Source organism: Bombus impatiens, unplaced genomic scaffold, assembly GCF_000188095.3.
Source record: "Bombus impatiens unplaced genomic scaffold, BIMP_2.2 scf_0303, whole genome shotgun sequence".
Taxonomy (NCBI): Eukaryota; Metazoa; Arthropoda; class Insecta; order Hymenoptera; family Apidae; genus Bombus; species Bombus impatiens.
Window position 1 is genome coordinate 5,886 of NT_176722.1, and position 25,574 is coordinate 31,459.

At 33.9% G+C, this 25,574-nt stretch overlaps 4 protein-coding genes across 14 annotated transcripts; all 4 read left to right on the forward strand.

Annotated features, from left to right (window-relative positions):
- The first annotated feature begins 4,410 nt into the window (after positions 1-4,410).
- Positions 4,411-14,463, forward strand: LOC100748215 (elongation of very long chain fatty acids protein 6). Of its 4 annotated transcripts, XM_033320383.1 has the most exons (5): positions 4,437-4,593; positions 5,032-5,135; positions 7,315-7,375; positions 10,251-10,652; positions 13,615-14,463. In XM_033320383.1, the coding sequence occupies exons 4-5, from the start codon at positions 10,327-10,329 to the stop codon at positions 14,120-14,122; spliced, it is 834 nt and encodes a 277-aa protein (XP_033176274.1). In that variant the 5' UTR covers positions 4,437-4,593; positions 5,032-5,135; positions 7,315-7,375; positions 10,251-10,326; the 3' UTR covers positions 14,123-14,463. The 4 variants fall into 4 exon arrangements, with proteins under 4 accessions (XP_003488975.1, XP_024222940.1, XP_033176274.1 ...); XM_024367172.2 differs by lacking the exon at positions 5,032-5,135 and having other exon boundaries at positions 4,430-4,593; XM_012384837.3 differs by lacking the exon at positions 7,315-7,375.
- Positions 14,464-17,727: 3,264 nt separating this feature from the next.
- On the forward strand, positions 17,728-21,612 carry LOC100748407 (piggyBac transposable element-derived protein 4-like). Of its 8 annotated transcripts, XM_003488929.4 has the most exons (6): positions 17,740-18,067; positions 18,914-19,028; positions 19,134-19,237; positions 19,431-19,576; positions 19,645-19,816; positions 19,903-21,612. In XM_003488929.4, exon 6 carries the CDS (start codon positions 19,919-19,921, stop codon positions 21,584-21,586), a length of 1,668 nt encoding a protein of 555 aa, XP_003488977.1. In that variant the 5' UTR covers positions 17,740-18,067; positions 18,914-19,028; positions 19,134-19,237; positions 19,431-19,576; positions 19,645-19,816; positions 19,903-19,918; the 3' UTR covers positions 21,587-21,612. The 8 variants fall into 8 exon arrangements, with proteins under 8 accessions (XP_024222935.1, XP_003488977.1, XP_012240261.1 ...); XM_024367167.2 differs by lacking the exon at positions 19,645-19,816 and having other exon boundaries at positions 17,728-17,818; XM_012384838.3 differs by lacking the exon at positions 19,645-19,816.
- A 215-nt stretch (positions 21,613-21,827) lies between these two features.
- LOC112212744 lies at positions 21,828-22,742 on the forward strand. Its single transcript, XM_033320385.1, has 3 exons — positions 21,828-22,118; positions 22,184-22,443; positions 22,490-22,742. The coding sequence occupies exons 1-3, from the start codon at positions 21,828-21,830 to the stop codon at positions 22,719-22,721; spliced, it is 783 nt and encodes a 260-aa protein (XP_033176276.1). The 3' UTR covers positions 22,722-22,742.
- On the forward strand, positions 22,729-23,648 carry LOC117151574. The gene is made up of 2 exons (XM_033320386.1): positions 22,729-23,070; positions 23,163-23,648. Exons 1-2 carry the CDS (start codon positions 22,729-22,731, stop codon positions 23,646-23,648), a joined length of 828 nt encoding a protein of 275 aa, XP_033176277.1.
- Positions 23,649-25,574: the final 1,926 nt, after the last annotated feature.

The following is a 25,574-nucleotide window of genomic DNA, read 5'->3' on the forward strand; positions in this document are numbered from 1 at the left end:
GATTTGCTCTACTGTGGAATGTTGTTTTCGGAAGCCGAATTGGTGATGTGGGAGTGTTTTCAAGTTCTCTAGGAGTGGAAGGAGTCGATTTGTGAGCATCTTCTCGAATAGTTTAGGCAGGGTAGGTAAAAGGCTGATTGGGTGATAGGAGGTTTCGTATATCGGTTTACCGGGTTTGGGGATGAGGGTAATCAATGAGATTTTCCAGGCCTTAGGATAGTGTTCAAGGTGAAGGATAGCATTAAAAATCGATGTGATGAGTGCGAACCCTTTTATGGGAAGTTCCTTGATTGCTTTATTGCCTACTAGGTCGTGCCCTGCTGCTTTCTTGGGGTTTAGGCGACTGATTGTTTCTATAGTCTCTGCAGAAATGAAGGGTTCGATAGGAGGGGACATTTGGAAGGGGGTGTGCAAGTTTTCAGTAACGTCCGCGGCTGCTTTGGGGGAATGGGGCTTGAATACTTTAGACAAGTATTTAAGCGAATTGGAGGGATTATTTGTGGGGAGCGCGTGAGTTTCCTGGAGGCCTTCCATAGTGAGTAGTTGGAGTCAGCTGTGTGATATAAATTTTATAAGTGATTGTTGCAAATGCTGAATACACCACACCATTATCATCTACATCGACATCAGGATAGTGTAAATGCTAATTTTCTCCGAGAGTAGAGAATAAGAAATAAAATAAAATAACAAATAATTGCAGTAACTATTGCTATGTCATTTATTGAATATAGAAATTACATTTAATTTTGTCATCTCTGAAATCAAGAAATCTTTTTATGCTTTCTTCAATCTAGTGGTCGCCCGTGACTGATTGGCAACCCGTAAAGATTCTTTTGATAAGAATGAAACGTTTGATAATTAATATAGATAGCAAGATAGCGTATTGTAATTTCGAATGGACAGATTTCACTTCGTGTATGAACAAGTGCCTGTATGTTGCAAAAGGAATTCACTTTTAACAATTTCTTTAAATAAGTTTTATGCATTCTTAAAATAGCCTGTGTAGTTTCGATCAATCGCGGGGAGACGCAATCGCGAGGAGAGACGTCAGCGGGAATCGTAAATTCCCGTTGCGATTATAGCAATCGACACCACGAATTGATGGATCCCCTGATTTCCGTTGAGATAATAGGGGTGATTCAGTTACTATAACACTGTGATTCACAGAATTATAAATTATATATTTCCAACACTTAAGTTACACTGTTGAGTAGGTATAAATCGTAGATAACAACTTGTCGCACGAAGATAAGATAGAGATGCACACTAGAGCAAGGCTCTTATAATTGAATTTAGTGTATTAGTGGACGTAGCACTATAGTATACTTAGTGGAGGAGATGGATGTTCGACAATACCGAGAACCGACTTAGGTAGTTTACGTGAATTACGCTCCTCTAGCGTTGTGCTTAGATTTAACCGTTAGGCGTTAGATTTAAACTTAGTAGTTGACTTGGCCCTCCTGATGTCGTAAGAGAAATAAGGTACAGTGACGATGTTGTGTCGTAGGAAAGCTAGTGACGGGTGTGTCTAGCGCACTGGACCATCGGATTTGTTCATGACAGTTTTGGTCAGGAAATTGAGGGCAGTATACATTGCTTCGGATTGGATAAACGAAGGTTGGTGGACTAGGAAGGGTCGTAGCCGCTCTCGATAGAAAGTTGCTATTAGGAAGCATCGTACGTGAGAAAAACTAACTTTCCCTTGTCAAGCCGTAGTAGACAATAGTCTTTAGAAATGATTCGGAAAACAGAAGTTTGTTGGGTCTGAAGGACCTTAGCTAGCAAATTACTGGGATTTATGACGGATCCTTAAGGCTATTGAGGGTACGTCGTAAGGATGAGCGGACATCTGGTGTCCGGCTGGCCCGCGGTGTATGACCTGGTCTAGGTAGACGGTCGCCCGACGTAACAGCCTGTCACAAAAAAAATATTTTTATTTCCGTAAGAAGAAGTTTTCCGGCCTATTTGACACTTTTTCATCCTCAGAAATGATAGAACACTACACTAAACTTTGGTCAGCTATTTGAAAAGCATCCTACATGATAGGATGAAATTTCACACATGATGTCTTGAAGGAAAAGAATTTTCTTTTTTTTTTTATTTAATTCTTTTCATTCACAACTTGTCCAATTTGGACATTTGGTAGAATTTTTTAACTGTTTGATTATCATGTGGGTGACTACCCCCAGCAGGATACCATCTTCGTGTTTGTTAGGTTGTGTCTTTATACCATCTTCGTGTTTGTTAGGTTGTGGTGTTTGTTAGGTTGTGACCTTTGTGAGGTCTGCTGGGTGTCTCCTTTTCAGTCTTCTTTCCATGCTTGAGGTGTTGATCGTTTCCGCAGCTAGCCGGTTTGGGTATGTTCCTAATCTTTCTTTGTATTTTTCTGCATATCTGCTAATTTCCTCTTTGACCGTTGGTATTCCCAGATCCTTTCGTATGTCCTCGTTTCTAACGTACCATGGGACGTTTACTATTGTTGTAAGAATTTTTGCTTGTATTGTCTCTATTTTGTTGGCTCATTGTTGCTGTCCCCCATAGTGATATTCCGTACGTTCAGATTGGTTTTATGATCGTTTTGTATACTTTTAATTTATTTTCTATGCTTAATTTGGATTTTCGACTTGTTAGCCATTGCATTTGTCTCCTTGTTGTCTGTATTTTGTCTATTATTGATTTAGTATGCTATTTCCATGTGAGTTGTGTATCTAAATGGAGTCCTAGGTATTTGACTTGCCTTGTTTGTGTTATGTGCGTACCGTTCAGTGGAATGCTTGGTGGTATCTGTTTTCGCAGTGTGAGTGTAATATGGTTGCATTTATCGGGGTTTGCTTTTATTTGTTTATCTTGCAGCCACTTTTCTATTTTTGTGATATGTTCTTGTAGTAATGTGACTGCTGTTACAGGATTAGTGTGTCTGACTAGTACAGCTATGTCGTCCGCGAATGTCAGTATTTTGCTATTGGTAGTTGTTGGTATCTTGATCGTGTATAGTGTGTATAGTATTGGTCCTAAGACGCTTCTTTGTGGAACCTCTGCCTTGATGTCTTTAGCTTCTGCTGCTTAAGTAAGATTTTATTAATTGGTATACTTGCTGCTGGAATTGTTTCCTAATTTTTTGTAGTAGGATTTTTTGTAGTGGTTTATTTTGTCAAATGCTTTCTCTATGCCCATAAAGAGGGCTGCACAGTATTGTTTGTTTTCTAATGCTAGTATTATTTCGTTAATGAGCCTATGCATTTGCTCTATCGTGAAGTGTTTGTTTCTGAATCGAAATTGGTGATCTGGTATTAATTTTTGAAGGAAAAGAATGGCGCTGAATTGTATGTATTGACATCAAGGTGTTCGATTTTACGACAGGAAAATTACGGATGTTTTCCAAAAATCTAATCTAATCATTACGAATCGAGATTTCTAATCTTTTGCAGCAAAGTAAATATGTATATATTTTTATAAAAATGTCAAATCGCGTAGCTTTGAATAGTCTAAGTTAGAAACTCCGCCCTGGCGAACGATTCCTCCTAGTCAAAATATTTACCATATTAAATACGCATCTACTATTGAGGGAAGCCCACTTTAGAAATCACTCTAGGAATTGTTGACTATTATTTATATCTCTCATCAGTTTGTTCGTGTCTTTCTTTCTTCCTCCTTTTATTTCTTACTTTCTCTCCAAAGTGTGTAACATTGTGCGCAAGTAAACCAGAAACAAGTTGCTGTTGGAACGATCATGTATTATCTGTGTACATCCAAACTTTCTCAAATGTCACTTTTATCGAAGTAATTCCACCACAACAAATTAAGAAATTAGAAAATGTTATTTCTCATGCTTTGGTGATTACGAACCGAAATATTTGTTATCATTTGCCAAAGATAATATGAAAGTTTGCAATTGTAGAAGCTGAGGAGAATAAATGGTATGAAAATGCGTCGACTAAGCTAGGAATTTAATTACACGTGTGATAGAGATCTCTATTCAAGTCTATAAATCTATATTTAACCAATATTTAAACATGCAAATAAATAGATAAATAACAACATATGCTTTTGTTTCGATGCAACGTAAAGATAAATTTTATTATTAAGTATTAAATTTTTCGGATGTGTTCTCAATTCTTCAAATAACTTAATACTTGAAGTAAAGGGGATAGTTGGCAGACCGACCACAATAGAAGTATTCGGCTCCTTAACTTTTATTTAAGGTCGAAATTCTGACCCCTCACACTTTGCTCTCAGTCGATACTTATTTAAAAAAAAAGTTGCGATACAACCTTCAATGTGCGTCATCATCTGAAATCGTACGTATTGCATAAATGTAAGTTAAATCGGTAAAAATAGCTCAATCCAAGGTACATGTGTCTACATTAATTCTATTCTATCCATACGTAATAATATAGTGTCAGGAGTGGGATGTTAGACGCTCTACGTCAGTTGCAAATGTTCATTATCCAAGTATACCATTTCTCATTGCCGAGTTACACACGTACGAAGAGAAAGTGCAGAGGTACTTGGATCCGGGAAATATTTCCGTAGAAATAAAAACTGGACTCCAAAGTGTTTCATCGTTTCGAAGAAGTAAAATCGCGTTCAACTGTAAGTAGTAACATTCAAGTATTTTATTTCTTGACAAGAAAATTAACGAGTCAGAATTTTTTTCAAAGTAAATATGAGATGGAAAAATTCGGACCAACATTCTCCCGAATTGTTAATAAATGTATTAACATTATTCGATCCAAGCTCTTGGGTTCTAGAATCATTTATAATTAAATTAAATTAAATTAAATTAAATAAATTTATAATTAAATTAAATAAACCGGAAGTGAAAAGGATAATTGATGAATTGGTTAGTCGATTATGGTAAATGTAGGGTTATATCTACAATAATCATAAGAACTTCGTATTGTCTAAATTGTATATTATTACGTTTGCGTAAATTTTATCTTTATTCGTCGATACCTTATGCTGCAGCGAAATCTTAGAACTTTGTATTATAATGTTTGGAAACCAGATCGATTTCTTTGTGTGTTAAAGGTTTTAAGATTACCGCCCTCTCTTGAATCATGCTCTCAACTGTTCGACTCTCAGTTGTGAGTCTTTTACTATAGAGGAAGAGACGGTGCGGTTGGGACAATCAGGTTTAAAATTTAATTAATAAACGGTGGTTTGTCATCATCGCATGACATCCCTTTAAAAACTTCAAGATTTATGACAGAATATTTGCTATTGAACGATGAAAAAAGGGAAGGAAAGAGACTAAATATTTATTAATCGTTTAGATATATGAAATATCAAATTAGTTTTTTGCTTAATTTTTCATTCAAGATGCAACATTTTTACCAACCTTTTTTACGATTCTATAAAGTAATAGAATCTCAAAATGATCCGATGTATTCATCTGCGTATATAAAAATAGTTTATTAGTTAGTTATTCAGAACTACCACGGATAAAATTTATTTCCATGTCTAATTGATCCCGACTATGTGAAGCTCATTAAATTTTTTCCTTCATTAAATATCTTATCTCAGATTCAAATATCAGAAGTATATTGAAAATTAGAAACGAGCAATTTTTAATTTAATTACAATGTTGCTCCCAAATATAAATTTGGCTAGACTATTTTGAAATGAGATTGTACAACAATAGAAGATATTTTGATATAACCATGCAATCTACTTTGCTTGAATAAGTACATCATTTTTCTTGGAATTATTTCATCCTTAAGTTGTAACGCGAAATAATCTTTTATTTTTACTTCGTATTTTCTAATTTACTAATCTCTCAAATAGTTTCGAATTACAATATATTATGTCAATATCAGAAATAATGTCCACGTGAAAATACGTTAAAAGCTAGAAATGTGCCGTATTTTATTGAATTAATGGTGTGTATTGTTGGGTTAAGGTTTTGCCATTAATTGAATGAAATATTTGAAAAGTAGTTATTTAATTAACATGTTTTATTTGATTACAAGTTATGTAATATTTGTCATAATATCTAAAACTTTAATTAATATTAAAAATCTCATTCGTATGTTATTTAATTTCAGGAAGTTTAAAATAATTGATTCAGTTGAAAATAATTTTCGTTATTTTGATATAAAATAAGATCATTTTCTCTATGTCATCTCTATGATGAAAAAAATTAAATAATTGAAATGATTCATTATTTGAAATTGTTATTCTTTATTTCTTTATCTTCATTTTAAAGAGAATAAACTCAGGTTTGCAGCAATAGAACCGGTTTTCTGCGAAATCAAAGCCAGCAGAAATGTACAGATAAGGAATGTACAGATCTAGATGGCTTTTATTCTGAATCAGAATTTAATTATCATTATAATTATGTTTCTATTCACTTACAATGTTTGTACACAAATAGTATAATATAATAATAATATATAATAATTTGTAACAGATAGCTTTTTTCCAATAGTAATACAAAAAATAAACTGAATTGTAATTCATATATTATAAATCCTACTTATATATACTTATAAGAAGATACTTATAAATTCTATACGCTAGCCTTTTATATTTTCTTATGAATTTTGTTTAATAAACAGGTGTACTATTCGGTAATTATTCAGATTTCAATGACCTTGAAATATACTGTCAAAATCAATATGCTGAGTAATTTTGCCCCAATATATATGTATAACCTGTTTAGTCTTAGTTTCAGAGATATACACAAAACTATTTTCAATACTACATACATAATATACAGGGTGGTTGGTAACTGGTGGTACAAGCGGAAAGGGGGTGATTCTACGCGAAAAAAGAAGTCGATAATATAGAATAAAAATTTTTCGTTTGAGGCTTTGTTTTCGAGAAAATCGACTCTGAATTTTCGCTCGGTACGCGTGCACTTTATCACGTCTCGTTATAACGGATCTCACTGTAGATCGTTGTCTCGATGGAAAAATTAAAAAAAAAGAAAATTAAAAAAAAATTTTTGTTCTATATTTTCGACTTCTTTTTTCGCGTAGAATCACCCCCTTTCCGCTTGTACCACCAGTTACCAACCACCCTGTATATTATGTATGTAGTATTGAAAATAGTTTTGTGTATATCTCTGAAACTAAGACTAAACAGGTTATACATATATATTGGGGCAAAATTACTCAGCATATTGATTTTGACAGTATATTTCAAGGTCATTGAAATCTGAATAATTACCGAATAGTACACCTGTTTATTAAACAAAATTCATAAGAAAATATAAAAGGCTAGCGTATAGAATTTATAAGTATCTTCTTATAAGTATATATAAGTAGGATTTATAATATATGAATTACAATTATATATCGTATTTTGCAGACCATGTTTGGGTTAGGTTTGGGTTAAACCATTTAATTTGACCACGGCTACGTAAACACAAGTAATCTTCTTCCACTCCATTTTCCTCATTGGTTTCAAACAAAATTCGATATTGTATCAAGACCAAACTCATTTTATTGCTCGCCGATCGGCTTGCCATGAAGTTATACGAATTCTGAGATATACATAAAGTAGCAACTATGACAAATTGGTAGATTTTTTGATTTGCCGGAAAATAATTCATGACATCTTGAATTGCATTAAATGCGATAATGAAGTGAAATTTTTTCGTGAAAAGTTAATGTTTAGATGTTATAATACATATTATACCAAAAGTCGAAATAGAAAACATAAAGACAAGTGCTATCTAAAAATTAATACTTATAAGGATAGTAGTTTCATAATATACATCTTCCAATCGTTTCATAATACACATTTTCCAATACAAAATAATGGTTCGACCACCTCCACAAAAATCATAATAAACGAATTATGTTTTGCCTCAAATACATTTACCGATTGGGCGAACCTTTCTAGTGAATAGTTTACTTTATGCGTAGAAAAACACTTTGTGCATAGTAATAACAAAATTGTCGAAGGGGACGAATGGGCAATGGATTTTTGAAGGAATTCAACACTAAAATGAGTAAGTATTTATTTTACCAATTCCCGACCGAAATTTCAGCTTTTTTTGATAGAATTTAATTTATTAAGATATAATTTATCCACAAAACTGAAAAGAAGTGATCGCACATCGCTCGAGCACAGTGCACGTATCAAGCTAAAATCAACTAATAAGAATAAAATATACACAGTGGCTTACGAAAGTGTTCGAACACCCTTCAAAATAGAATAACTTTTTTAAAAATGATTAAAAATTTTTTCTTTTTTTTTTTTTTTTTTTGGGGAGAGAGAGAGAGATTAGTTGATTGGGTGACGTATAGAAAGAAATGTTGAAAAATAATATAATCGGACAGAATTGCCGAGAAAAAAGTAAAAAGCACTTTTTACAAATTTTTTATCTGGCTTGTAATGGAAATTTAAACAACACGTTCTAAAGAGTTATGTCATTTGTCGAAAAATTCATCGAAGTTGATTGATGTTGTTACAAACGATTAAACACGATGAAAATCGTAGTTTTCTACGACCTTTTTTAACGAGATTTTTTCGGCCTATAACTGTGATAAATCTACATTTTTGTTCATCTTTCGATGACTGTTGCTGTTTTTGCACCAACTGATTTCTATTAAATTTTCAGTACGTATATAAATGATATAATTCTTCAAAATTTGTTGTTTAATTTTCGCTATAGAGCCAGATAACAAAATTGTAACAAATTTCTTTTACTACTCTCTTTCTGATTCGGAACCACTGCAATTTATTTATAACTTTTTTGCAAGTCTCCAGTTAACTAATCCTTCTAACTTCTCAAAAAAAAAAAATTCAAATCATTTAGCCCAGTTTCAAAAAATAATTCTGTTTTGAAAGGCGTTTAAATATCTTTGCGAGTTACTGCATATTTTTAAAAAGTGATACCTGACTATGCAAAACTGAAAGAAATAAGAAAAACGGGATGCATGCGCTTTACTCTGAAATATAAGGTAGACATTCAGATATTTTTAGATAATTGATATAGTTAGCAAATTTGCAAATAAGTAACATTTAGAAATGCCGTAGTCGGGCATTCGCTCTGATTAAAAATTGTTACAATGATGATTAAATTGTCAGTTACTTCAACATATTTCAATGTGTGCTTCACATACCTGAGCGAAACACATACATCTTGCCCTTTTTTTTTATCATTTTTTTAGTTTTGCGTAGTCGGATATCATTTTATTTTAATATTTATTTTATTTAATCCTTCTTAATACCTTCGAAAATCTATGGGTGAATCTGTTATACTGAAAAAGAAAATGAACACTCTCCCTCCCGGAGATCAGAAATATCGCCTGTCATTTTGTTTTCCTCAAGGTGCTGTATAACCTACAACACTTCCGTGACAGGTACGAATCTCTTGAGAACTGTAAATCGAATTTGAAACCACAATCGGTTAAGTTGTGTTTAAGTTGTAGGGGCAGAAACGCACAACCATATAGACATATATAATATAGAATGATCATCAGAATTACTAGAAATTAGGATTTCCGGGGATTTCTATCCTATATGATAAATTTATTGATAGATGGACTTATTTACAATGGTTTAAACAGAAAACGATGATTATCTAATATGAACCTAATACAGCAATATAATATAACTACGACAACCAAATGAGTAACTCACAACTGACAATAATTAACAAGCCATAACAACTCGGCAACTAATAATTAACCAATTCGCAACTCGCACGCAACTCTCTCTCGACTCAACTGACGACTTGCAGCTAACTAACTCCACGCAACTAGACTCTCAATTAACAATTGAAGATTAATCGTTCTTCTCCCTCAAGCATTCTTTGTCGTCTTTTCATGCCCCCAACACGCACGCGTTCCGTAACCGCCCGCGATCGTGGCCACTTATGCTTTCTTCCAAGTAACTATTTAACTGAAGGACTGAGGATACATTGATGATCCATTAGGCCCATTGAAGTTTCTCGATCCTTTCGGCTTATCGGTCGAACACGCTTTCTCGCAACATTGTATATATTTCGTCGGGTCTTTCTTAGATAATTTTTCCACGATACTACATATATGTATATGCATACATCAAGGCACAGCACTATAATTGCATTAGCTGCAATTATTTCGGTACTTATAGATTCTCAGTGATTTACAACAATTTTTTCGAACGTGTAATAATATTTCGATACTGTTGTTACAATAATTAATCATTTACTCTGTTAAAATTGTATATTATCTTGCGCATATTTTTTTGAAAATATTTGATTTCCTGCATTTGAAAAAGCAATGTCAGTAATTGTTTTTCTTTCTTTTCAGTAAATTGGCAACAAAGACGAAGACTGTATCTTCTTCCTAAGCTTTTGATAATCAGCAAGTAGAAAAAATATCCAACATGAACAACCTGGGTCATACGCCGCTCACTGTACCAAATTACTCGTATATCTTCGACTTCGAAAAAAACTTCGATTTCTGGGATACTCAAATGTGGTTTAAGGACCAGTTTCCGAACTGTTTTTATTATTGTGGTATCTATGTCGCCCTAATTTTTGCCGGGAAACATTACATGTCAAATAGGCCAAAATACGAATTGAGAGGCATGCTTATTTTGTGGAGTGCACTACTTGCAATATACTCCATTTTTGGGTTTCTTAGAAGCATGCCGGGTATGTTTCATGTATTAAGGCATCATGGATTTTACCACAGCATCTGTATACCTAGGTAATATCAGTTTTATATTCTACTTCTTAAAATATTTTCAACAGAATATGTAATATCTTGTAAATTATTTAGTAATCAAATATTATCTATGAAATATAAATTATGTAAATATAAATTCTCATATTTGAAAACATTATCCAAATAAAAATTAAATTTTGGATATTTGTTCAAAGCATTATGCATGAAATGAATTTATAAAAAAAGTTTTGAAGAATGTAACTTGCATCTATTAATTCATCATTCGATTGAGTTTATTTTCGTTATTAAATTCTCATACCAGAATGATGCAATTATTAGAGTTTGGTCGTATTTACATACGCAAAATGTAGCGAATTATGTAGGTGGGTCCAGACTTCAAGACAATGATAATTATATGTCATGAACACCACAGCGAGATTCTACTCTCTCGGTTTAGCGAAGATTGACGCAAGAAAGTTGCCACAAAATTGACCTAGACTTTGAAATTCATGCTCAAAAGGACAAATATTTTTTGCTTGCATCTTATTTTACTCGTCACGACGATGAACTTTAAAAATAAGCATGGTCGCATTTTAATCGTTCATTTGAAGAATGATGCTGTTCTACTCTTGCTCTTACTGACATTATTAACAATATGTTTATTTCACAGGTAGAAAGTAAATAGTGTGATATTAATGAGGAAATAGGACTTTAAGGTAGCAACTAACTTCATGGTTTCACATTATTCTAAAATTACAACATGAAAAATGCCTTTCAAACGAGAGATGAATGGTGCAGAAGAGGGTACGATTTCATATTGTTATTTTGCTAGTAATCACGTAAAGGCCACATGAAGGATAATTACGTTTCTTTAAAATAAAATCACATTTCTTTATGCATTAATCGATGCATTACAGGTGATATACATTACATTTGTCACATTGTTTGGAAAGTGTAATTTATTAAAATATGTCTTGAACTAATCGCTTTGTGGCATGAGCAAGTTAATATTTTCGTATAGTAAATAACGTGGTGTATCGACCAACGTATAAAGAAATTTAATTTTATAAAAAAGAAAAAACATATTTGATCTTCATGTGTACTATACGTGTTCTACTGCAAAATAGTAATAACACCAAATGGTGCCTTATTCGGTGTCATGTAACTGCTGTATGAAGAGATTTTCTCATGCACTAAGTAATTTTAGAATAATGCGAAATCATAAAGTTGACTTTGTTGTATTTATGATGCACTATCTCACGTGCTAAGTAATAATAACACCCTGTTTCCTCAATATTACGTTATTTACATCCTCCCTAACTGTAATATGAATGAAATGTAGACATAATGTGGCCAATGTAGTAGCCAATAGAACTTTATCATTTTTCAATAGAACGGTTCATTTGCGACATTGGCACTTTTGCAAGGCTAGCCTTCGTGATAAAAAAAAATTGACTTTTGACCTCGACTTGTCTTTGGTCAAAATCAAGATCAAAACTGCGGTAACTTTTTTACGTCAATTATCATTAAACCGAGAATGTTGAATCACGGTATGGTGATCCTAACAGATAATTTTGACTCACCCTGAACAAAAAAATTGATTGAGGCTTTTTTATACAGTGCAAAAGTATAGTACAGTTAAAAAGTTACGAAACTAATGTTATTAAAGATACAACTTTTAAGATAAATAAAATTTTATTATTACTCAACGTATATTCCTTCCCTCACATATAAATTTCAGATCGGCCGTTCAACCGAAAGGTTGGAAGGCATATTATGTAGTGCCTTTTTGAAATTATATTCAGAGTAACTGTCACATTCCACTGAAATGATTCTATATCGTCAAAATGCTACCCTTCCAGTATCACCTTCAGCTTTGCCATGATCGATTTTCAAGCAAAAATGTTGTGGTACAGGAGAAACCATTCTCGTAATTGATATAAGTTTCGCCTGACTTTTTTTTCTTTCTCTTTCTTTTCTAAAGGTAATCAAGTACTTTAATGTAAAATGATCTAGTTGTAGTCTGGCTGAGGCGAGGGAGGGGGGCACAAATTCACAGTGAATCAATCCTCTTGAATCAAAAAATGCGACCGACATTATTTTCGCTTTTGACTTTATTAACCCTCATTTACATCGGTCGCACATCTAGAATGCCCTTCAGTTATTTGATGGGCTGCCTGGGATTATTTTCCCGGTTTCCGTTGATGATGCCACGGAAAGGGTAGCGTTTGGATACTGTAGAAGCAATTCAGAAAAATATGACAAGGAAGGGATGTGTGTTGAATAATAGATAATAAAACTTCATTTACCTTAAAAACTGTTCTTTTAATAATTAGCCCGAAACTTTTTAAATGTAAATGCATACAGAATTTAATTTTATGCTAAAAGTATCTGTACATGCTCAATCCGCCTTGCGATAGCATACGTATCTAACAGGGGATTCGTAATATATTTGACATATATTATCTTTACACGGGAAAATCTATGTCGAAGGAGCAAAAATATCCTGCAAAATTGAGACTGAAAACATATTTTACGGAATATCCCGGAAATTATTACGTTTAGAAAGATAGTTTAAACGTAGCAATTGTCTACAAGCAAGGAATTCAGCTAAACAGTTTTAATCTATAATTTAATTTTATCTGTAAATTTTCTTTAATACTGGAAATTCGCGTCTTTTTGTTAACTTTTATTGCAAAATGTTGTTCGATGCTCTGGAAAATTGAGAAACTTCAAAGAAATGTATAAAATATGGATAAATGGAAATTTTTATTTTTGATATTATAACAAAAATAACTGCATTTGTTATTATTGTACTATACTTGAAATAAATTCAGCCACTTCCAACATAAAAGTAAATTGTTTGTAATGTGAAAAATACACAACATCAGACAGATATTAAGAAACACACTATGTAACTTCAATTTATATATCATGCTCATAACATATAACAATATTTCCAAAATATTATATCATAATAGAAATGTAATTATATTCTTTCCAGCCATCTTACTCAAGATCCAGTTTTCGGTTTTTGGTCGTGGACCTTTGCCCTATCGAAGCTAGTAGAATTTGGCGACACAGCCTTCATTGTGTTACGAAAGCAACCGTTGATTTTTCTACATTGGTACCATCACGTAACAGTCCTTCTCTATACCTGGTTCTCTTATGCAGAGGCCACAGGAAATGGCAAGTGGTTTGGCTTGGTAAACTCTTTCGTTCATGCCTGGATGTACTCCTATTATGCTCTGAAAGCAATGCGGTTCAATATACCAAAATGGGTCGCCATGTTTGTTACTACGCTACAGCTATCACAAATGGTTGTGGGTTGCATTTTAACTGCATCAGCTTACTACTATGTACACAGTGCTCAAGTTGAATGTCACGTTACGCCTTTGAACATCAAACTTGCTATGCTGATGTACCTCAGCTATTTCATTTTATTTGCCAGATTCTTCCAGCAGGCTTATTTATCTAACAAACACATAAAAAAAATTGGAAAGAAGGATTAGCCCAATAGATCTGCAAGTTATAACAAGCTGAAGTTTATGTAGAGCAGGTGAAAAATTTTTTAAATCTTTTTTACGGATGCTTTTCAGTGACATATGTTAAGAAAAACTTTATCAAAATCTCATGTGATGGATATGGACGTCAAGAAATAATTTGATGAATATAGTTCTCTCAAGCCTTTGTGAAGGCAAAGTTGTAAAGATTGATTGTGAATGAATGAAAATGGAGAAATAGAATTAAAGTAAATCTCGCACACTAAATCAGAAATAAATTTTTAATATCTTAACGATATTATCGTTAACTATAGTACGAATGAATTAATAAATCTCGTCCTGGAAACACATATATCCCTAATCTGTTTACTTATGAAACGATTTCCAAAGAAATTTTTTGGTCTCTTTTATTTGTAATGTTTCCTTCTTCCGATAACGTGACAAAACCTTACTGGAACAAGAACGGAAGCGATATAATATTTGAAAATGTAATGTGTAAATATTCGGGTAATATTAACGTATCTAATATTGAATTATTTAATAGTAAAAAAAATATTAAACACAGATTCGCCGGCAAATCTGATATACTTTTATAATAATGAATTATAGGGTTGATATATTTATTGTCGTACGTATAAAACTATGAAACTATGAAACTATATATATATATATATATGTATTCAATATATATTATATATATATATTATATATATATAATATATATATTGAATATAATATAAATATATATATATATATATATATATTGAAAGAAGTCATAGAATACATAACAATTTGTATGATTAAAGTACGAGTGATATTAAAAAATGGATCATGCATTAGTTCAAAAACTTTATCGAGCCTTAGAATATTTTCTGCTATTTTTAAGTGTCAATATTGATTATTATCTTGTTTAGTATGTAGGGAACGCCTCTCAAACGTTTTTCTATTTTCATTCGAACTGCCTATGTACGTATATATGTATGTATATTATACCGCCGTTTTCTGGTGGTATTACATATTCTAATGGTGTAAGAAAATACTTATACTCATTGTTTTGTAAAATACACACTACCGGTGAAGAATTGATAACCTTCCCATTGCGTCTATATTATATCATCTACTAGTTTTATTATGAATTTAAGAGTTATTGCTACAAAAATTAAAGAAATGATAAAATTTTTGCAAACAGTGCTTTCTTTTTAGTTTGTTATAATATTTTAAAAAGCAGCCTTATGAAACTTCAGAATCGAGGAAAAAATATTCGTCGGTGTGACGGTAAGCTTTAATTAAGGCTTTAATTAAGGACGGATTTCTTCCGGTACCCCCGCGCCATACGCGGCTACGTTTGTTAAAACTCGAATCACATGGGCGATATCCATAGCGGCACTAGTTCCAATATATGTATGCCATGTTTGTGTTGACACATATACCACAGCGTTAATATCATGGACAGCACTGCTTCTATTTTTCAACAAGCAAGTTTCAAGTATTGCATTGCGTCTGATGCACCTGTCACCCGCTCAGAAACAGTAATAAAGTAGACGAAACATCCTGCATGCCACAGCTATCGAAATAATAACAAAACAGCAACTGAATAGCCGCCTCTGATATACATCGGACGATAACCCCTCCAAAGGGACTAAAACCTCCATATAAAAACTCTCCTACATTAGCGCTCAACACATTATTCTGTTAATTATTCTGTAACACTTTGAACCGTCACTCCGTTGGATTTATACAATAAAATTTCCATCATCTTATACGAAGTTCAATTCCTTCACGTTATTCGTGAAACGTACGAATATATTTACTGCGACGCGAGGAGACCACCAGCGATCTATTGGTTTCGTGATTTCTTCTGTCTTCGACGTGACAAACGCATTTGACTGGCTTGGAAGCTGTTTTGCGATCCGACCATTGCAGCCGAATTAGTAACTATTAATTTTTATTAAATACCTTTATTTTAAGAGTTAATTTTTACCCAATAAAAATTATTAAGAATTATTTGTTATTAAATATTCTTATGCTAAAAATATATTTTTAGTTAGTAAAAATTAATAGCAATTAGTGAAACCTATACATTTTTTAATAACAATTAATTGTCATTAAATATTCTTATTTTAACAATAATTACGAGTTAAAACAATTAGTTTCACTTAAAATATGTCTTCACAACCCTAATGTAATCACAGAATCATCTGAAGGAAGAAATATGTGTGGATTTCAAAGCTTTGGGAGGTTGTGAATTCATAGGGACAAAATGTTTTTAAATTCAACTCCTGAAATTTGATTTTGACCGCGTCACATAATCTAAAGAACTCTTTATATGTTTTTTCGTTATTCAGCCAAATGGTTCCTTATTAATATGTCGAAGATGAAAGAACACCGGAGCCTTCCCTTTGGAATTTTGGGAAAATCCCGTAACATTGTAATTCAGAATCTACCATAGCTGTAATTAAATAATTGCAGTCACCCAGTCCAATTGTAATTGTTCGGGATTTGTGATAATGAGCTTGGGCTCGAGGCGACAGTCAGTCGCCAAACGTAGCCGCGGTCAAGGGATGAACGCTTTGTCTAACAAAGGTACGGAGTAATTCTATAGCTCTCCTTAAAAGAAATATTTATGGCGGCACGCGACAGTAAACATTCCAACGGTTTCTGTTCCGTGGCTCGCCACACGCAGATCCTATTCTTCGGGTATGATGGTTACCAGATGCCGACGCGTCTCCACAATACGTGATCAGCTAGTCCGAGGGTCGTTATAAACATTAAGATCTAGTTACCTAAGGTCCTTCAAACAGACAAACAGTCCCAACTACGGGAAGATAGGGGAGATCTATTTTTCAACGAACGACGCTTCTCGCTAGCAACCTTCCCTCAAGGACGGCTACCATCCTTTTCTAGCCACCCACATGGAAATTGACCAATTAACAGCAACGTCAATTTCCCTCACTTTCTGAACGAAGGCTATCCTCGACGAATCCGATGATCTCGTGTCCTTAGACACACCCCATCATAGTTTTCCTCTACAGCATCATCGCGACGCAAAGTAATTCTCTCGTGAGGTCTCATTAGCGAGTTACATAGCGTCTTTACGCTCGGGGTCTCACTAGCGGGTTACATAGCGTCTTTACGCTCGGTGAATATTTTACATTTTAACAAAGAGCTAGTTTAGTAATACTTGTATCGTAGACAGGTAAATCGAGTCCAATTTAGACTTTGGAAGAAAGTACATTTGTTATCCCGTTGACCGCGGATTCGTTTTCGACCACTGTCATTAGTGTCTAATCACCGCGGTTACTTGTCAATTCTAGAATATACACACTTGTACTAATAATCATATTTGCACTAGTCAATGTCTTCTCTATTGCATAACAACAATGTGTAATCCTAATAAAGATTCGTTTCACGCCCCTAACCCTATTTCTAATGTAAAGCCGACATATATATTATTGTAGTTTGTTTGGCATGCATATGTATTCATATTTATTCGTTCTCATATTATGTATGTCTTGGTTATTTGTTGTTAGTATATACAACATAATTTCATTGAGATGGTTTCTTCTTCATGTTATTTACATATTTTACACTAGAATTTATAATTTTCTTGTGTTAAGTATTAATTAGCCACCTTGCACAGTCGTATCAAGATGGCCGCCTTCTGTCCCAAGTGTCAACACGTGCTTCAAGTTCAATCGAAATATCGTATTATTTCACTAAAATTCCAGAATCTTAGTATTATTAACTATTTGTCATGTCACTAAGTGGGATCGTTATGTGTGTCGTACCGCTCAGTGTATTTTTACGTTGCATTTAGTATTGATTACGTTTAAACCTCTTACTCTACATGTGAAGTATCAATGTGTTTATCACTAATATTGTTGTCCTATATAGTAAATTATTATTTCATAATTTGAGCTTATCTCATGCATAGGCATCGTGTATTATTGCTTTGTAAGTAGTGTAAAAAACGCTTTATGATAGTGCGTTCTTTGATTGATAGAGATTAAAACTCCTGTATGCGTGGATGGTTACAGTTATTTATATTACGAATGCTTTTAATTTGCACCAATTTAATGTATATCAGTGAATTCTAATTTCTCCCCCTTGTTTATTTTCATATTTTATAGAACTCATTCACGTAAGAAGTTAGATTGTGATTTTGTGTATACTTTGAAATATTTATATTCTTATATTCTTATCATCTCGATCTTATTGTTCATAGGATTCAGAATGATAAATCATAACTCTAGAGTTCATAAAATATGAAAATCTTGACTATATTGCAAATAATCAACTAATTAACGGTTTTTTATTAATATTTGGAGCGTACTATAGTGTAGCTTTTTTTATTTTAATTTGTACTAGTGTGTTTGTATATTACATAGTGGCTTCTTGTTCCTTTTGACGCTATAATTTGTTAATAAATTTTATTTAATTTAATAAATCTGCTCTCAACTACCTTATCGACCGTACCGTATCATAGTTCGACTACCTGCTGCATCTCATTCAAGCGCTGCTAGTTCTGTGCTATGCTCGTTCTGTCTAATATAGCCGCAACTGTCAACACGTGTACCAATGTGTTCAAGTGTTACTATAATCAATTAATTATATAGCTAAAATAAATTAAATTTTTGAGCAAAGTAGTGGATTCGCCTTTTGTGCGTTTACCGTAATACATAACTACATAGTGTTGCAGTGCTTAACTATTAAGTTTAATTGTTTATTCGGCACGTGGTTGACAGTTTCTCTTATGATGTTTCTTTCTTCTAGCAATATAATTAATGTATACCTGTGCAGGTTCATCATGCAGTGAGTAACTGTGGAATAACTGTGTCTCACGTTTCATCGACAGCATTGATAATACAGGAATATTATCACGTGTTGTCTCCGTTAGCAACCTAACGTCGCATCGGTGTGTTACTATTTTTTAATTTATATTAACATTAATAACAAAATTTCTTCGTTAATATACTAAAATTGTATTTATTCCATGCTGGAATCATCCTGTTGTGGGAAGTTATCCAGTGTTATACATGAAATGGCGGATCATCTACCTACTACCACGTGCATAGAGGTTATGTGGACTCTTAATGTTCCATCAAGTACAAAGTTTCATCGAAGGTAAAATAGCTTCTGTAATGAGTATAGTAATATTGTTTCCACATCATGCGGTAGCTATAAAATTAAGGATTTTTATTAAGGAATATTCTATGCACGCCTGCTGCGTTTGCGTCTTCTAAAGAATTCATGTTGTTTTTCTTTCTCTTGTCTATTCTTCATAATCGTCCTACAGAGTTCATTAAAATGTTTCCAGAGCTGTTCACTCTCAGCGACTGTATCAGTGAGATTTCTAGGAGTCAGCGTTTTTTCTGCATGGTTTTCAAGAGCATACTGTGCATCCTCCAATTCTTCGTCACAATCCTAGCATTTACTGGTCGTTTCTTTATTTATCTTTTCATGGTATGTATTAAAAATACCACGTTCAGGAAGTATCTGAAATATACCTTCGTTTATTTTTAACCTCTTAGGTATGATGCGCCACTATACTGGCTCACTCTACTGACTCATTCACCATTTGAAGTAAATGATCTGTTTCATTTGTCTTGCTTCACGCTTCTTTTGCCCTCACAACGTTTTCTGAGAGTGTTAACAATATATAGATGTAATATATAGTCTTTGCTTTTGATATGTCAGTGTGAAGTATCAATTGTTGCTTTTTGTTAAAATAAATACCATTATTAGATGCTCTTTTTAACATGCCGATTCATATCCTTATAATTTTTTAGAATCTTCAACCTCAAAATGTCATTTCAAAATAGGAAGCGAAGAGCAATTTGCTACAATTCAGAAACAGACTCGGAAGTCGAAAATGACTTAACCAAAAACAAACGTGATTGGAAGAATGGAAAAAAATTGAGAACACTAAATTCGTCCGAATCAGAAGATTCCGATGTTCACGGAGAGACAACATGCGGAAAAATAATCTGGTCATATGAAAATTTGAAACCCCAAGTGCATAAATTTGATTCCCACAATTCTGGCATGTCAATCCAGCTTAATCGATCTGCAACTCCGATCGATTACTTCCAACTGTTTTTTTCTGAAGAATTAGTGTCATTTATTGTGGAAAAAACGAATGAGTACCGCAAATTCAAGATGGACAATTCTAAGCGCTCTTTCCTAAAACCTCACGAAAGAGAAACAACATTGAGTGAAATATATAATTTCTTTGTAATTCGTTTACTAATGTCGCGAGTAAAGAAATTACATTTTTCCGAATATTGGACAAAGGATAAATTTTTGCGAACCGATGTTTTTGGCAAAATTATGAATAGAGACAGATACGTTTTTCTATTACGCATTCTTTACTTCAGTAAAATTGAGTTAGTTAATTCCGATAGACTGATAAAAATTAGAGAATTTTGTAATAAACTTTGTCGTTCCTTTCAAAATTGTTTTATTCCATTCCGCCATTTATGCGTGGATGAAAGTTTATTGCTAAAGAGGCGGTTATCATTCCAGCAGTATATCCCGTCCAAACGGAATATGTTTAATATCAAGTTTTTTGTATTGTACGACTGCAAAACGGGATTCGTACTAAATTTTGTTGTATATGCCGACAGCGATTCCGAAATAACAAAAATGAACGAAAAATATCTAGGAAAATCGGCTGAGGTTGTACTCACATTATTGAATTCATATTTAGGAAAGGGGCACACATTGTTTGTTGACAACTGGTATACCAGCCCGACCTTATTCAGTTATTTACATGATAATAAAACTAACGCGTGCGGCACCGTAAAGTCGCGAAGAAGAGAAATGCCTGTAATGAAGGAAAAACTAGACAAGGGTGAAATATGCTTCCGATCATCGCCTAATATGCTCGCTCTCAAGTGGCAAGACAAACGGGAGGTATATATGTTGTCAACTTCCCACTCCGCGGATTATATAAATACTAAAAAAATAAACTATCAGACCGGAGAAATTATTCAAAAACCGTCTTGTATTGTTGATTACACTGCCAATATGGGTGTGGTCAACAACAGGGACAAAGTAATATCGAGTGTACAATCAGTCCGAAAAAGTGTTAAATGGTATAAAATATATTTTTTCCATCTGCTTGATGTGGCAATCTGGAACGCGTATTGTTTATATAAGCTTCAAGAGAAAGAAAAAGTAACAATGCGAGCGTTTCACCTTAGATTACTTAAAGAAATTTTCGAAAAATTCGGTTATACGAATAATAACATTAGCTCTAACAAATCTATCGCAGATCATCCCTTCAGACTAAGCGGAAAACATTTTCCATCGCACTGTAGGTCCACAAAATCTAAAAAAGCGTTACGAAACTGTATCGTATGTTCAAAGAATGATGTAAGACGAAGATCGCGCTATGAGTGTGAAGATTGTGACGTGGGTCTATGTGTCATACCGTGCTTTAAAATATATCACACTCAATTGTATTATTAATTATTAAAGTAAATTATTAATCTCTTTGTTACGGCTGAATTTTGCACGGGGCTGTTTCTCTGTATGGCTGAGTTTGACGCGATTCACGCTTAACACGTTCGTCGCCCAGCGTGATTCGGCTAAGTTTCCTGCGGGGCCCAAATCCAACCGCTGGTACACAGAACGTAAATAGAGCGCTAAGTGGGAATTCATTGTTTATCGCCTTCGATTCATTCTAAAGAAAAATTTATTTAGTTTTGAAATGGAGAAAGCGATCAGTTTTCCAGCTAGAGTATTCCGAGGGATCTCATGGCAGATATCTCAGATCTTTCATTTAGTCGAGAAGCATATTTGTGACACGTACATCAGTGATTTTTTCATCCTCAAAATGTTCAGTAAACAGCGTGAAAATATATTTGAACGTAAGGAGAGTAGTGATGACGAAGTATTGAATTTTAGAAAAAAAGTTATAAATAGAATTTCGTCGAGTTCGGACTCGGATATTGAGGAAGCATGTGCAAGCGAAGGTCTCAAAGACATGTTGGAAGAACTAGCCATAGACGAAGAAGAGAAATTCGACTCTATTGATAATTCATTGAACAATATTCAATGCAACAGACATTTCCGTTCACCGGAAAAAGCGGACTTTTGATGGATTTGCCGTCTGACATTAGCGCAAGTGAAGTGTTTTCGTTATTCGTTGATGAAAAAATGATAAGCCTTTTAGTCACAGAGACTAATGCAGAGCAAAAATTACATCAACATGAAGTGACCGGTCAAACTCGACATAGGAGGTGGAAAGGCACTACTTCCAAAGAAATTATAAAATTTATCGAACTAATGATTTGGATGTCTAGTACAGACACCGCTTGTTATATGTTGGTCAACGAGCCGTCTTTACAATTTCTCATTTCCACGCAACAGAATGTCCCGTAATCGTTTTGAAAAATCGCTATTGGCAAACTTGCATTTTGCAAATAACGAAATTATAGAACAGAGTAGCAGACTTGGAAAAGTTTTACTACTCATAAACATATTAATAGACAATTACCAACAAAGTTGTTCACCAGGCAAAGATATTGTAGTCGACGAGACAATGGTTCCTTGGAGGGGACGACTAACATTCCGGCAATACATATCGACGAAATCACATTAAGTATGGTATGAAGCTATTCAAACTGTGTTCCACCGAAGCTTACATATGGTCTGCAAAAGTATATTCTGGACGAGAAACCACCGGAAGTAAGCAAGTTAGCATAGCTGAGAACGTCTGCATTGAACTTGCAGATACATTGCTAAATGAAGGACGAACTTTGTTCGTCGACAATTTTTATACGAGCTATCAGTTAGTAGTGAAATTTTTAAATTTTAGGACGCATGTCCTTGGAACTGTACGGCACAACAAAGAATATATGTCCAATTCCGTAATGTCGTGCCCGTTGAAGAAAGGTGAAATGATAGCACGAGAGGATAAAAACGGTATTGTGATTCTCAAATGCAGAGATGTTTGAAATGTTAGAATATTATCAACAAAACATGCACCTATTATGATTTCAAGCTCGAATTCTACATATCACGGATGTGTCTTCCAAAATAGAAACCTTTGGCGGTAACTACATATAATAATGGAAAAATTGGTATCGACAGAAGTGACCAGATAGTCTCATATGCCACTACGATACGGAAAAGCATCAAGTGGTATCAGAAATTAGCATTACATTTACTCGTAGGCAGAACTATAGTAAATGCTCATACTGTGTACCAAATAGCCACAAACAAAAAAATACTGATCAGACAATTTCGGGAAATTCTCGTTTACGAATGGTCCAATGTGTCCTCAGAAAATACTGTCTGTGTGTTCGACAAAATTGTGTTCGACAACCATCGAAAGAAAACGAAGAAGGTGACCCACCATTTGGGGATACGTAAAAATCAAGAAGGCAAGCATATAAGGATGTGCACCCTATGTTACAAGAAGAAGAGGCAAACTCTCACGCGAAGAAGCGAGAAAAAACATAAAAAGAACTACAGTGTATTGTTCGAAGTGCCCAAAATCACCCCAAATGTGTTTGGAATGTTTTAGCGAATATCATGTGATATAGCATAATGTAATATTTTATCCAGAATATAAATTAATAAAAAGTATGGTATAATGTGTTTTTAATATTTTTATGTTGTATATCCTATATATAATATCGTATATTTACTTAACTCGAACAAGAAGAGCGTCACCATTGGTGACGGGGCCCCTGTAACGTCGCCCAGAAGCCAGGAATCCGCCGACCTCAGGATATGCATATAACACCTGGTCATGCGATAGCAGTAAGAATAGACAGTAGCCGGATTCCCACCCGTGAGATATGTGAATCATAGTGAGGAGAAAGATCCCAGTCCTTTAGTCAGTAAGTCAGTCTGTATTTTGCTATTGAAGTGTAACTTCGCCTTGTGAATAAAGTATACGAACGGGCTATTGTTCATTCGCCTTTTTTTATATTATATGTCGGGTTAACATTAGAATTTAAGGCGCGTAACAATTCTTCGTTTGAACTAGCCATCGTTTTACGAAACAGAGATTATATTTACGCGAATATACAAGATTTTACAAAATATTATGAATATTGAGTTTAATGAATGATAAGATTAACAAACGATAAGTTTAACTAATGATTAGATTAAAGAATAATAAGTTTAACGAACAATGAGAGGAACGAATAATATGTCTTACGAATAATGAATTTAACGAATAATGAGATTGACGATTGATAGGTTTTACGAATAATGAATTTAATTAACGCTATTAACAATGTTCCGGGGTTCAAACGAATCCACGGTCAACGGGATAACTTTTTACTATGCGTAGAATAATTTTAAACACAAAAAAATACGATTGCTAAGACACTCGGTAAATTGCTTGATGTATCACTTTCCAAGGCGATCACGCGAATGAATATCTGATGAAAATCTTTTTCGCTATACGACTGCATTTGTTTGTTATATGCTCGCTGGAGGCATCGAGAAGGTTCCAGTCGCCGTTGCTAGGCAGTTTCTGCCAAGAGTTTGTTGTGTATTCTTTGGAAGCATCGAGAAAGATCCAAACGCCGTTGCTAGGCAGTTTCTGTCTGGAGTTTGATTCCTAATACAACGTGTGTCCCATTATATCGACATCTCCAAAGTACAATTCTATGTGATTTCTAGGGAGAACAATACAACCGATCCACACCTTCGTCAGGCAAAACGTTTATCCCGTGACCGTGGCTACGTTCGGCGACCAATTGTCACCTCGAACCCACTTTCGCTATCATAAATATCGAACAATTACAATCAGACTGAATGACAACAATTGCTTAATTACAGCTATGATAAAATCTAGGCTAAAGCATTAGAGGACTTTCCCAAAATTGCAAAGGGAAGGCTTCGGTTTTCCTTTCATCTCCGATATATATATATGTCGGAGATGAAAGAACACCGGAACCTTTGGATAGCCCCGCAACATTGTAATCTAAAGTCTACTATAACTGTAGTTATAAAGTTATAAAGGTGTTATGAATAAAGTAAATAAAGAAGGAAAAAGGGTAACTAAGGAAAAGGATTCTAAACATTTTCAAGCTGAAGCAAAGCAAGTTCAACGAGCTCAAAGAAATCAAAAGGGAGAAAATAGGGAATCACCAGTCGAAGATATATACAAAAACTTGAATAAATACGCTAGCCATTGGATTATAATTGGATTAAAAATACTTTATTGGTTACTACATCTAATATTTGACGTAGGTAATATAGTAGGTAGTGCTGATCTTATGATTCTCCCAGGAAAATATAGATGGTATCATACTATACTGTATACAAAATATTGTTGGGTTAATATGGCTGCGGCATTTTCAAAAATTTGTATTTTGAATGCTATTGGCAAGCAATTGGATAATTGGATGGGTGTCAGTAAACTTACGTCTTGGCGCAAAATAAAAACTAAAATGAAGGAAAGGAACGAAATTCTCCCCGCACAAATTAGTTT

Excerpts from the sequence above, each read along its gene's own strand:
- LOC100748215 (XM_003488927.4), top strand. The coding sequence starts at position 10,327 with ATGAACAACCTGGGTCATACGCCGCTCACTGTACCAAATTACTCGTAT. Across the intron at positions 10,653-13,614 it reads CACAGCATCTGTATACCTAG|CCATCTTACTCAAGATCCAG; the intron begins GTAATATCAGTT and ends TATTCTTTCCAG.
- LOC117151574 (XM_033320386.1), top strand. The coding sequence starts at position 22,729 with ATGAAGCTATTCAAACTGTGTTCCACCGAAGCTTACATATGGTCTGCA. Across the intron at positions 23,071-23,162 it reads TGATTCTCAAATGCAGAGAT|AAACCTTTGGCGGTAACTAC; the intron begins GTTTGAAATGTT and ends CTTCCAAAATAG.
- LOC100748407 (XM_024367167.2), top strand. The coding sequence starts at position 19,919 with ATGTCATTTCAAAATAGGAAGCGAAGAGCAATTTGCTACAATTCAGAA.
- LOC112212744 (XM_033320385.1), top strand. The coding sequence starts at position 21,828 with ATGGAGAAAGCGATCAGTTTTCCAGCTAGAGTATTCCGAGGGATCTCA. Across the intron at positions 22,119-22,183 it reads AAGACATGTTGGAAGAACTA|ACATTTCCGTTCACCGGAAA; the intron begins GCCATAGACGAA and ends TCAATGCAACAG. Across the intron at positions 22,444-22,489 it reads ACAGACACCGCTTGTTATAT|AATGTCCCGTAATCGTTTTG; the intron begins GTTGGTCAACGA and ends TCCACGCAACAG.